The 12,520-nt window shown below is 35.0% G+C and overlaps 2 protein-coding genes and 1 pseudogene across 2 annotated transcripts; 1 reads left to right on the top strand and 2 right to left on the bottom strand.

The window, feature by feature from the left end:
* LOC120164689 overlaps window positions 1-12,520 on the bottom strand; it is a 37,269-nt pseudogene that overhangs the window by 2,016 nt on the left and 22,733 nt on the right.
* LOC120164686 (cation/calcium exchanger 4-like) lies at window positions 2,016-3,901 on the bottom strand. Its single transcript, XM_039174352.1, has one exon. The coding sequence runs from the start codon at window positions 3,899-3,901 to the stop codon at window positions 2,045-2,047; it is 1,857 nt and encodes a 618-aa protein (XP_039030283.1). The 3' UTR covers window positions 2,016-2,044.
* Window positions 8,191-9,770, top strand: LOC120164687 (protein STRICTOSIDINE SYNTHASE-LIKE 4-like). The gene is made up of 5 exons (XM_039174353.1): window positions 8,191-8,415; window positions 8,484-8,764; window positions 8,850-9,086; window positions 9,173-9,305; window positions 9,400-9,770. Exons 1-5 carry the CDS (start codon window positions 8,260-8,262, stop codon window positions 9,670-9,672), a joined length of 1,080 nt encoding a protein of 359 aa, XP_039030284.1. The 5' UTR covers window positions 8,191-8,259; the 3' UTR covers window positions 9,673-9,770.

Genomic DNA, 12,520 nt, shown 5'->3' with positions numbered 1-12,520 from the left:
GAAAGTCTTAGTTGATATCGTCTTTGTTTCACGTTAGCAAGCCAATGTTCCTCATAATAGAAGTGAGGGCCAAAGTTTGGGGGTTTTTTTAATTAATCACATGATCTATTGATTAATTAATCTAAATTATACATTATAAAGATGAGAGAATATCTTATAACATAGTTTATTTCATTCATAAATATCAAATTTAAACATCGACCTATTAGACCAAACGTAAGTTTTGGTTTGAAAAGATATAGCTATAGAGGGAGGGAGTGGTAAATTGCACGCGCAGTGTGGGGTCTGACGGCGCCCCCACACGTGGGGCATTTGAAAGGACAATGTCAGTGTGGCATCACTCCGATGCGAAATTACCAACGTGCACCATCTCCACCTACACTCTATTACTAATTTATTTCACGAAGCTTCACCGGAATTATCTTTAGGGTAAATCATGCATTTAGCACTTAGTCTATCAATTTTGATCCGTTTCAGTGCCTAAACATTTGATTTCTTTTAAAATCATATATAAATTTAGTTTTTCTTTCATTATAGTATTCCACCTTTAAAAACTTAAATATTTGTTTCATTTTAGTACTCTCGTTCAAGATTTAACATTAAGTTTGAAAAGATTGAAAGTTTGGGTATTAAAATGGACCAAAATTGATAGTTTAGGTATTAAACGCGTTAAGTATTGAACGAAGAGTACTAAAATGAAATAAAAATTAAATGTTAAGTATGATTTTAAAAAACTTAAAAATTTAAGTACTAAACGGATCGAAACTGATATTTTAAACACTAAATGTGTAATTTACCCTTATCTTTATTCTCAACCTCGTTCTTGTGTTTAGGGTGAATAAAACTCAATTCAAATAAATTAAAAAATAGTATAATGTCAAAATTAACCTTTAACATTTATAAAAATGTTCATTTTACCTCTTATTTTATTTTTGGAGTATTTTGACTCCAATATTTCATTTGAGGACAAAAAGACATATAACATTTGACAGAATGATCACTTTGACTCTTGTTGTTTTAGATATTTTAACCATCAATATTTCATTTTAGGTTACAAAAGACTTATTTTGTAGTGTTGGTCGTGTATTAACTAGTGATTTTTATTTATAGAAAGAGATCTTTTTTTTGTTATTGCCATTCAGTTCCAAGGTTTCGCCTTGACTAATTTGTACTGACCTGGGTCCCACCCCTGGTTTCGGTGGGTGAGTCTCCTAGTGGGGATTTTCTGCATACACAATGACTCGAACCTGAGACATTGCTTAAGTGATATCAAGTTCCTTACCACTTGAACCAATCCCGTTGGTATAAAGAGTTTTTTGACCCAAAGTGAATAATTTTTTGTGCCAAAATGCTCAAAAAAAAGAATGAAGATCGAAATAATCATTTTGATTAACAATGGAGGTTTTTTTTGGTATTATATCTAAAAAACATTAGTCTTTTTGATTTGATTCGAGTTTAAAAAAAAAACTCGACTCAGGACGATTTCATTTGATTTTAAAAAAATAAATTCAAATTGAGTTATAAATAGAATGTCGAATAATATGCTCGATTTAACTCAAAAAAAATTCAAATAAGATTCGAATTATAAAGTAAGACTCTTTAATGCAATTTTTTTTTACTTGACTCGATCGAACACTAACCTATATATACGTATGGAGGGTTTTGTTTACACCCATAAGAAGATGGAGGTTAATGTGCATGGATTGCTTGTGTTCTATAAATGAACAGACAGAGACTTTCCAACTTCAATGAACAATCATTATCCTCCCGTCACTTTCCTTCATATACAATTGAATTGTCTGTTATTTATAAAATAAAGTATTCGATTTTTGGTTATTTATTTGCAGATATATTCGATAAGCCCAATCATTTGGCCTGCATGGCTCCTGCTTGGGCTACGGCCTTGTAAACTCGTTAATTTAACATGTCACGTTATCATTTTCGATGAGAGTAAACGATACGATGACTATTTTATAATTGAATAAAAAAATTAATGGCAAAAAATAGCATAAGACTGGACTGTTTTGTTTGGTTCATAGCATTTTTAGCCTAAACTTATGGTTAAAACACCAAGGGATGCACTGATCTGAACAGTGACAAATATTGAGTAGATCATTATAAGGCCGATTCCGAGCGTCTTGTTGGGCCGCATATCGTTACGGGGCAGCACGATGAAGGACCAGACCAGGCCTAATGCCAGAAACCCGATTGTGCAAAACAGGCTGCTATCTTTGGGAACGATGTATGGATCGGGCTTTTTGTTCCAAGCACCGAGAACCAACGAGATGCCTAGACCGGCGAGCGTGTTGAACATCGGTCCGGCGTAGCATCCCGACATGGCGATCTGTACGCTATCCCCGCCTTTCATCGCTAGTGCAATGTCGGACATCAAGTCGCCCATTGAGTTCCCCCATGCCAATACGGTCAGACCAAGGATCGAAGGTTTGATGCGGAAGATCACGCCTAGTCCCACCAACAATGCAACGAGTTCGCTCGCGATCATGTAGAACCAGACTATGCTCATGATAAACCCTCCCAAAACCCATGGAAGCAAAATCCGGCGAGGCGGATGATCGGATGTGGTGAACAGATATGCAGGAACTCCGAGTATAACACCAAGTGTTACGCCAATGAAGTACATAATTTCCTGGCTCAGTGGAGTTGCATCATCATCTTGCGTGTTCCACAACCAAGCGAGAAGTATCGGTGCCAATGCAGCACTAGCCACGGCGTACCCCTTCGACCATCTCTCTTCCACCATGGGAATCGTTAACCGCCTCGGAAGCGTCAACGGGAACTCCAACAACGAAAGGAATTTACAATACGATAACGAAGACCGGTCATTCGACGTTTCCTCATCGTTCCAACCCCACGTCGGTTTTGGATCCTCTGCGGGCTCATCGGAAAAGATCGCCACCCGAGACGCCCACATCCAGCGAGGCAACCTATTTTCGAGACACGGAATGTCGGTTTTCGAGCCGGATTCGAGCAGCGAGGCGTAGATGGAATCCCCCTCTTCATCTCCACTAGAAGATGAACCACCAAATCTAACGGGCAACAATGGCGTGACATACCCCAACTTAAACACCCTAACGTTGATCCTAGCAACCTCATTGAGAACAACGGCGAGCACATAAATCACATAGAGCAAAACGAACAGCAATGCAGTCCCGACAGTGACTTCTCCTACAGTCAAGAACAGGAAGAGCCAAATCAGACAGAACAAGAAGAAACCCGTGTCCCTAACAAACGAATTCCTATCGATTTGGACCCTTTTCTCAGCTATACAAAGCGAGATGATCCCAACAACAACACACGTCACAAACACAGCCCCTCCCAACACACTATTAATCCCAACTTCGCCTGAATTCTTCCCGGAAAATGCAGCAATGCTCGCAAACAGATCGGGAGCGCCGTTCCCCAGCGGCAGCAAAGTAACGCCGGCAACCGTCGGTGACATCTTCAGTAAACTCGAAAGCTTTTCCAAGGAACAGCAGAAGTAATCGGCTGCCGTGTTCCCCAATAGGTAAAACAACGCAACGAGCCATATGGCCAGCACGGTGAACCCCAAGAAGCTGGAATCTTGACAGGTGCAATAAAAGAACTTGATGTAGTTGAAAAACCCACCGGGATTACACTCGGGGTGAGTGATCAAGTAATCGCATTGAGTTTGATAGCCCTTGTGCTCGAACAAGCCCGAGCAAATATTGGGTTTTCGAGCTGTGATTCTTCCACCATCGGTTTCCGTGATTCTCCGGTGGATAATTTCACCATCATCATCAACCCCAACTCTGGGTTTCACTAAAAATGGGGTTTTGAACCCGTTTTCGTGATTGTAAAACAAGAAAAGCAATGCCAAGGCGAATACAGAACGAAACACCCCACGAGATTTGGGTTCCATTTCGCTTCCTCTTTTGCTCGAGGGTTCCAAAACATGTGGATAAATAAGAAGAGAAATGGGGATTAAAAAACAAGAGAGGAAGCTTCATGGAGGCTGCATTTGGAGGAACTAATGATTAAGAGCAGCAAAATCTGCAAATTTTGATGGAAGACAAATTGGAAAGGTCGAGCAACCGACAAAAATAGAGTTCGGTACTGGTTTCCTGGCAGCAGCCAGTAGTTTGGGTTTCAACTTTATCCATGGAATCAAATGATGTGGTGACAAAAAGGTCATTAATGGCGGATGTTGATACAATCTCTTAAAATCAGGATGTTAATACCATAAATTCCAATATTAAACGAAAGGAAAAGAAAATCGATTAAATCTTAGATGAAGATGGAAAAGATGAATCCTCAGCTCATTCTATTTCGGTTAATTCTGATTTTAAATTCAATTAAAATAATAAATCATTAACAACGAGTTAAGGTCATAGTTCATGGAGGCTGCATTGGAGGAACAAGAAGACAAACAATATTTTTCATGATCTAATATCCTAATTGAGCCAAAAACTAAAATCGAATACTAAAATGGAAACAGTTTAGCGTAAGATTAAATGAATGTAGGTATAGTTTAAAGACCATAAAAGAGTTATGGAGATTACTGGCTCCAAAATTAGAAGACACAAAAAAGAAAAAGGAAAGGGGAGAAATGATGTTTGCTTTGTAGGAATCTTCCCTGCAGGTTCTTCTTCTGTCATCTTCTTCTTTCATATACAAATAATCCAACTTTTCAGCTGAAATTCGACGCAAAAAATACACCACCAGTTTTGATACTAGTTCACGTGTTGTACGTACGGATGGGCATGTATTGAATAGGTTTTTCGGTTAACCTGATCGGACCTGAAATTATACATTATCTATAGGGGTGTTTATTATTTAGTTTTAATCGAACTAATCGTCCGAATAGAATTAGTGTTGTTAATTCGATCAGCCACCGAATTAGTTCGGTCGGGATACGGTTAATATTTTTTAATATTCGGTAGGCCTGTAAAAGAACCGAACACACACGAACGAATGTATGTTCATATTCGTTCATTTAATAAATAAACGAACACAAACAAAAATTTTTTGTTCATGTTTGTTTATTAAGGAATATAGCTTGTCTATGTTCGTTCATTTAATAAATAAACGAACACGAACGAACAAGCATAAACGAACAACACAAACACAAAAAAAAACTTATTCGAACACATCAAACGAATGTAAAAAAAAAGTAAACAACAAGAATAACAACTTAAAATTCATTAATATAACCTGCAACTTTAGAGTTAATTTGTTCGAATACGACAAAAACATACATAAATCATAAATAAGCTATATGAACATAATAAAGTCTTGAAATTAATTTGTTCAACAAAACAATCTTCTTGAAATCCAAAAACTTCAATAATCTTCGTAACATATTCAACTTGCACTCTGTTCGAACATAAATGAACGAACATATAATCGAACGTTCACGAACGTAAATGAACGAACGAGCCATTTGTTCATGTTCGTTCATTTAATTAAACGAACGCAAAATCTTGTTCATGTTCGATCATTTAATAAATAAACGCACATAAACGAACTTCCCGCCCGCACGGTGCATGAACGGTTCACTGAACGTTCAGTTCATTTACAGGCCTAATATTCAGTTAACGGTTAATTCGGTTCGAAATCGATTAATTAACCGAATTAACCGAAATTATTAAATATTATATATATTATAAACATATTTTAAGCTCAAACCCATTAAAAATTAATACCATTTTTTTAATCACACTAAACTCATTAAATTATCAATATCTAATTAATTTTTAACTCAAATAAAAAAAATATATTATATTTAAATTAATCTAATTATAAAAAATTATAAAAAAAAGTTCAGTTTGGTTAACGGTTAAAGAAAAAAAAGTTCGGTTAATTTGGTTCGGTCGGTGGCCGAATTAACCGTTGAACGCCCTTAATCATCTATCTGAAACTAGCCGAATTTAGGGGTAATTTCACCCAACCCAAATTCGATCCGGAACTTTGAGATAAATTTCGAACCCGATCCGACTCGACTGAAATAAATATATTATTTTTATTCAATAAAACTAAGGATCTAATTGAAAAAATAGAGAGAGATTTATTATTACAATTATACCTAAATATAAGGTAGATTTATATTATTTTTGAGTCGGGTTAAATTTTTTTACCATAAACCCGAGCTTGACCCAAACATATTTCTAAAAAGCATGACCTGACCTGAATCTGAATCATTTAAAAAAAATCAACTCAATCAAATCAGATCGAATAAAAACCGTCAGATTCGAGTCTCGTACCCGTCCATAGTTGTAAGATTATTTTATACCACATCTGTGTTATTTGCAGGGTTTCAAAATTAAAAAAAAAAAAACACAGCAAACAAAGCTAAAATCTGCATTTTAGTCATAATACGTAAAGCTTGAATCTTTTTGCTCAAAATATTTGTTCGGATTCAAGCTTTTACCGTGACGATGACGGGAAAACCTTAACCTTCTTCTTTATCTTGGAACAATTTTGTTTTGTTAACTATTTCTTCTAGGGTTTTATATAGCAAAACGATTTGTCCAACTTCAGTCATGGTTAAGGGTGCTTATCGAGCAAGTCATTGTGAGTTGGGCAGTGTTCGACTCATGCTCGTTAAAAAATTTGTTGCTCGACTTGACTCGTTGCTCGTCAAGCTCGTTAAAATTTTGCTCGGCTCGTTAAAAAAATTTGTTGCTCGACTCGTTACTCGTTAAACTCACCGAAATTTTTATCATATTTTCTTAACTATAAGTAAAATCTACTCATACTGTGTAATGTATGAAGTAATTTCAAAGTCTAAACTCTAAAATAATAATACATAAATAAATTAAAATAATAAATAAGATTTGATTTTTTAGTGTAGTAAAATATTAATTAATAATTTATTATTCTTTTATTGTTTATTAAAAATTAATAGATTAACTATTTATATCTTTTTTTATTTTCTAATTAGTAAATTAATAATTTTTTTAATGAAATATTTTTTTTAAGATAATTACTAAAAAGTTATATTAAAAAAATTAACAAGTTACTCGCGAACTTATCGAGACGAGCTAGACTTTTCTCGACTCACTCTTTAAGGTTTCGAGTCGAGTCAACCCGAGTTAAGGTTTTACCGAGATGTGACCGACTCGAATTCGAGTAGCTCAACTAGTTAAACACCCTTAGTCATGGTTTAAAATTTGAATTATAGAGAACCGTTGGCACGATCAAATTATAAATTGGTAAAACATACCTTAGGTCACTGGATTATCAGTTCATTACAATCGAGTCACTTTCTCTCTCTCCAAAATGTTATAATTTAATCACTCAATTAGAATACTGCTACAAACAAATCTCTTTATTATTAAAACTAAAGCAGACACCTAACATTTCTTGATATAAACAATAGTTTTAGTAATTAATATTTGTGTATTCTACCAATTTGATCATAATTAATAAAAATTAAATAAATTTAACCCTTCATATTTGAGAATCTATTAGTTTAGTCTATTTTCTTCTCCTATAAATATCATATTACTTTATTGTTCCTTAATATTGCTTTCAATATCTTATGTTGTGTTGAAATTTACTAATGAGGCCTTATGTGTATTTTACCCATTATATATATATATATTTAGAATTTCATTACATCAAGTCATAGTCATACTATCAATTTAATAGTGTCGATGGAAGTCTACAACCGGCATCTACCGGTTATCGATTATATATATATATATTTAGAATTCTATTACATCAAGTCATAGTCATACTATCAATTTTATTAACGACTAAACCAAAATTTTAATCAATTAATAGATTGATTAACTTTAGGTTCAATCGTGTTAATGTTTTTTTTCAAATTCATGTTATCGATTATTTCGGTTCAAAATCGATTAATTAATTAAATTATCAAAAAAATTTGATATATTATATATATTAATTATATGTTATTTAGTTTCAACTGTGTTTAAACTTTGATTTTAATCAAATTGATCGACCAAATTAACAAAATAAATAAAAAATATTAACATATTTAATATATAATATATATTATTTATAAATTCAGTTAACCAAACTTAGTTCGATTCAGTTAATTTTTTTAAAAAAATTTGATTCGAATATCAGTTAAAGGGAAAAAATCCATTAATAAGTTTTGGATAATTCCGTTATCTTTCTCATTATCAACGACCGGTCAAATTGAGTAGACTTATTCAACCAGACGAATGAGTTCTTTACGTAACATTATCTTCAGTCTCCGCCACATAAAAAGCCTCTGTCTGAAGCTGCAAGCAATAGTTTCCACTTCCCATGGCTCTCATCAAACATTGTTGGGTCCTTCTCTTAGTTCTTGTAATAGCCTTTGCACTTCAAATCATCTTCTTCTCGCCGATATCTCCGGACATACTCGAATTGCCATCGGCAACTTCTTCGGTTTCGGTTCCTCCATCGAACAACCGACTACAGGTAAGAATATAATTACATCATGAACGACAACCTCCTCGTCTTGTCTTTACTAGGTTTGTCCATTGCAGAAAGTGATCAAACTTGGAGAAGGGTTGTTGCAAGCTCCGGAGGACGTCGCGGTGGACGAAAAGGGTACGTTGTATACGGCAACTAGGGACGGTTGGGTTCGAAGATTGCATCGAAACGGTTCTTGGGAGGATTGGATTAAACTGGAAAGCAGTACTTTGCTCGGAATCGCAACGGCCAAACGAGGTGGTCTGATTGTTTGTGATTGCGAAAAGGGTTTGCTTAAGTTCACAGATGATGGTGTAACAGTTCTTGCCTCACACGTACATGGATCTGAAATCAGGTAACAGTTCACACCAGCTTTGCTATTGACGGTAAATACCTGGTTCCGACGACTACTGATGTAGCATGCTGTCGAGTTTGATCAGGTATGCGGATGATGTGATTGAAGCATCGGATGGCAGTTTATATTTCAGTGTGGCAACCACCAAATTCCGATTCCACGACACGCATCTCGACTTGCTGGAGGCCAAACCTCACGGCCAGCTTCTTAAATACGACCCCTCGACGGAAGAGACCTCGATTTTGTTAGATGGCCTCTACTTTGCCAACGGCGTTGCACTCTCCAAAGACGAAGCTTTTCTTCTTGTTTGCGAAACATGGAGGTAAAGGCATCAAAAGTCACCACCGCCCGTGCCACGATTTCCATATATATTGTTGTGTTTGATCTTCGTTTTCGACACATCTACAGATTCAGGTGCCTGAAACATTGGTTGAAAGGTGAGAGTAAAGGAAAGACGGAGATTTTCATCGAAAACCTTCCGGGCGGGCCTGATAACATCAACCTAGCTCCGGACGGTTCCTTCTGGATCGCCTTACTCCAGGTACTGAAAACTCCTATATCTAAAAGTTCAACAATAGAGAACACACCTCCATTGATGAAAGCAAAAAGCTTATGATTCAGAGCCTCGGTTGCAGGTGGTTACCGAGGGAACAGAGTTCGTGCACACCTCCAGAGCATTGAAACTGATTATTTCTAATTTCCCGAAAGCGAGCGAACTTGTTTTAGGTGGAATAAAGAAGAAGGCAACCGTCATCAATGTGGCGGCCGATGGCAGCAGCATACGCAAGAGGTTCGATGATCCTAATGGAACCGTCATATCGTTTGTGACATCTGCCGTTGAGTTCGAGGACCATCTTTACTTGGGCAGCCTCAACGCCGACTTTGTAGGAAAATTGCCACTCAAATGACTTGAAATCCTCTCGAAGAACAGATTGCAGAGCAGAAATAGCAGTCTATGTAATGGTAGAAATTGGAAACATTAGACAAAAACGATCATTTAGTTAAACATATGGTCTTTAACAACTTCCTTCACCGTACATAAAGGATAAAATAACATACCTGCAGTGTTTCCTCTTAAGTAAAAGCAGGGTCATTCATAAATACAACACGAAAACTAAAATTTTATTAATGTATTAACCAAACTTCACACCGTAGATTTGCTCATCTCCATCTCTATGAAATCCTTAATGTCAAAAGCATCCTTCGTGTCGTTCTTTGTAATGACACCCTGCTTAACAATTAGTCATCAGAATGTAATTACAAAATGGGTTAATTCATTGGTAAATCGATAAACGGTTATAGAATACGAACTTTAAAAGATCTTTCAAATACATGAAAAATATTTAGCAAGAATTGAATGGCATCGGTACATGCTGATATTTGAAGTTCGTCCGAATTCGACTAGCATATCCATATTAAGACATGAATGATTGATGTTTATGTCTACATGCACACAAAACAGAGAGAGGGAAAGAAGGTGAGACCTTTTCTGTTATGATACCGGCTGTTAGATTGGCGGGGGTGTCATCGAAAGCCGGGATCCAGACGGAGATACTGGAAGCAGCCACATGCTCACCCAGTCCTCTTGAGTGCAATAACTCCTTGGCCGATCTTTCCTCGATAACAATTTTCTTCCCAGAAGAAAGTGATAAATCGATGGAAGTAACCGGTGCAGCATCGTAGAATGGAATATGATGACACGTTGCACATAAGGCAAGGCTATAAGTTCCAATCTTGTTAGATTTTCTTGAGACTATATTCTAATTTCGTTTCAAGGAAAGAAGCAGCATCCCTAGCTGTCCCATTAAAGTCCTCTAAGTTGGCGACCTCAACCGCCAACGAAAGGGCCGCCGCTATGGCAATAGCAGGCGCCCCTCGAACCACCATATCCCGGATCGCCTTCCTAATAACCATCAAACAGTTTATTCAACTTGACTTTTTAATTCCAATGAAATTCAAAGAACATAACTGAACTACTCCATTACCATCCATCTATTGAAACTTGAATGTCTATGTACACGGTTTCCAGAGGAAGTTTTCTCTGATCAAGTTCAACAACAAATAACACAATTCATTAAAGAAAAAAAAACCCAGATCAAAGACGTCCTTATAATAAGGTATCAACACTCGAAACAATCAAATTTAGCTACAAAAAATGAATGAAAAAACTAGACCTGGTCAAGCAACTGAAGGGAACCACGTTTGTAACAGATAGCCTGGGGAGTGTTGTCAATTGCAAGCCCGTCCATCGACTTAGAATCAGGCGTCATTCTGATGGCTTAATATCATTTTGGAGAACAAAATTCCTTCTTAAAGGTCTTGTTCCTTTTGCTTTTTTGGAAGGAACCTTCTTAAAGGTCCATACAACTTATTAGGGCCATTTGTTGAAGCCCATAGAGAGGAGTCCATTTATGAAGGCAAAGCGGTTTTTCAGCCCAATAGGGTAAACAATTTTATCAATGAGCCCAATATATAGAAGTTTATTTTGAAATATACGATATTTATTATAGTAATTTCAAACTTATTATATCGACGTTACGAGTTTTAATAAAAAAATATTTTTTATTTAAACTTTTACTCTTGATATGATAAATTTTAATTAAAGAATTATATTTTATTAAAAATCATCACTTCAACGTAACAAGTTCATTAAATACTATAATAAATGTCGTATATTCCAAAACAAATTTCTATAAGTACTATTAAGCTAATTAATAAAACTGTTTTCTCTATTAGGCCAAAAAAAAGGAAAAGTTATTCTGTTTTAAAAAACGTTCGCCCATATTCAAATATTCTTACAAATAGTGAAAATCTTGTAATTAATAAATTTAGATTTGGTGTTGACATTTTTAAATTTTATTTTGTTTTTATATTATGTATTTTTATTTTTTTAGATTTTAATTATATCCATGACACGTTTTCTCTACTTTTATGATATGTTTTACTTTATCATTCGATACATTTTCGATAATGTGATTGTTATTTCTATTTATATTTTTTCTCAGCGTTGGATTATACAACTCCATGATTGATTAAGATATAATTTATTTTTTTATCATGCTGATATTTCCTTCTTTGGACCCCCGGATTCGATTTAGATACACAATTTACGTTTGTGGATAATTTTATCACATCGTTCGACTCTGATTTACGGTTTGTCAAGAATGTTTTAATAGTTTAATTAGTTTTTGTAGTTCCTTTCTTGATGTAGTTAGATCTATTCATATTTGAATGTTTTTATTAAGCTTTAACTTTTTTCTTGTATGGCCCTTTTGTGGATTTAAGGACAAGTTTATAGTGTTAGTGATTATAAAAAATGTTTTAATTATTTATTCAATTTCTGATTATGTAATTTTGCATATTTTTTGGGGGTAAAGTACATAAATATTATCCTGACTAAAGGGTATTACTTTATTAAGTCTTTCGAACTATTAAAAGTTCCTCTGACTATATAGTGTTGCTTAATTAAATCACTCAACTGTTAAAAGTTACAAAATAATCACCCGGTTATTTATTATGTTCCAAATTCTTCATTTTTTATTAAAAAATTGATGATTATATTTCATCATATCATAGTTAATAGGTTAACGTTCAACTCATAATACCGTCAATTTTTAACAGAAAATGATGAGTTTTAAACATAATAAATAATCGAGTGACCATTTTGTAACATTAATGGTCGAGGGACTCAACAAAGTAATACTTTATAGTCGAATGACTATTTTATAACTTTTAATAATTGAGGGGCTTAATAAA

This window comes from Hibiscus syriacus, unplaced genomic scaffold, assembly GCF_006381635.1.
Source record: "Hibiscus syriacus cultivar Baekdansim isolate YM2019G1 unplaced genomic scaffold, ASM638163v2 tig00111542_pilon, whole genome shotgun sequence".
In the NCBI taxonomy this organism is placed as follows: domain Eukaryota; kingdom Viridiplantae; phylum Streptophyta; class Magnoliopsida; order Malvales; family Malvaceae; genus Hibiscus; species Hibiscus syriacus.
This window is presented reverse-complemented; position numbering and strand designations above follow the sequence as displayed.

Bases quoted from the DNA above. Each gene is read 5' to 3' on its own strand.
- LOC120164686 (XM_039174352.1), bottom strand. From the start codon at position 3,901: ATGGAACCCAAATCTCGTGGGGTGTTTCGTTCTGTATTCGCCTTGGCA.
- LOC120164687 (XM_039174353.1), top strand. From the start codon at position 8,260: ATGGCTCTCATCAAACATTGTTGGGTCCTTCTCTTAGTTCTTGTAATA. The intron at 8,765-8,849 runs GTAACAGTTCAC...GAGTTTGATCAG, and splicing joins GTACATGGATCTGAAATCAG to GTATGCGGATGATGTGATTG. The intron at 9,306-9,399 runs GTACTGAAAACT...CCTCGGTTGCAG, and splicing joins TCTGGATCGCCTTACTCCAG to GTGGTTACCGAGGGAACAGA.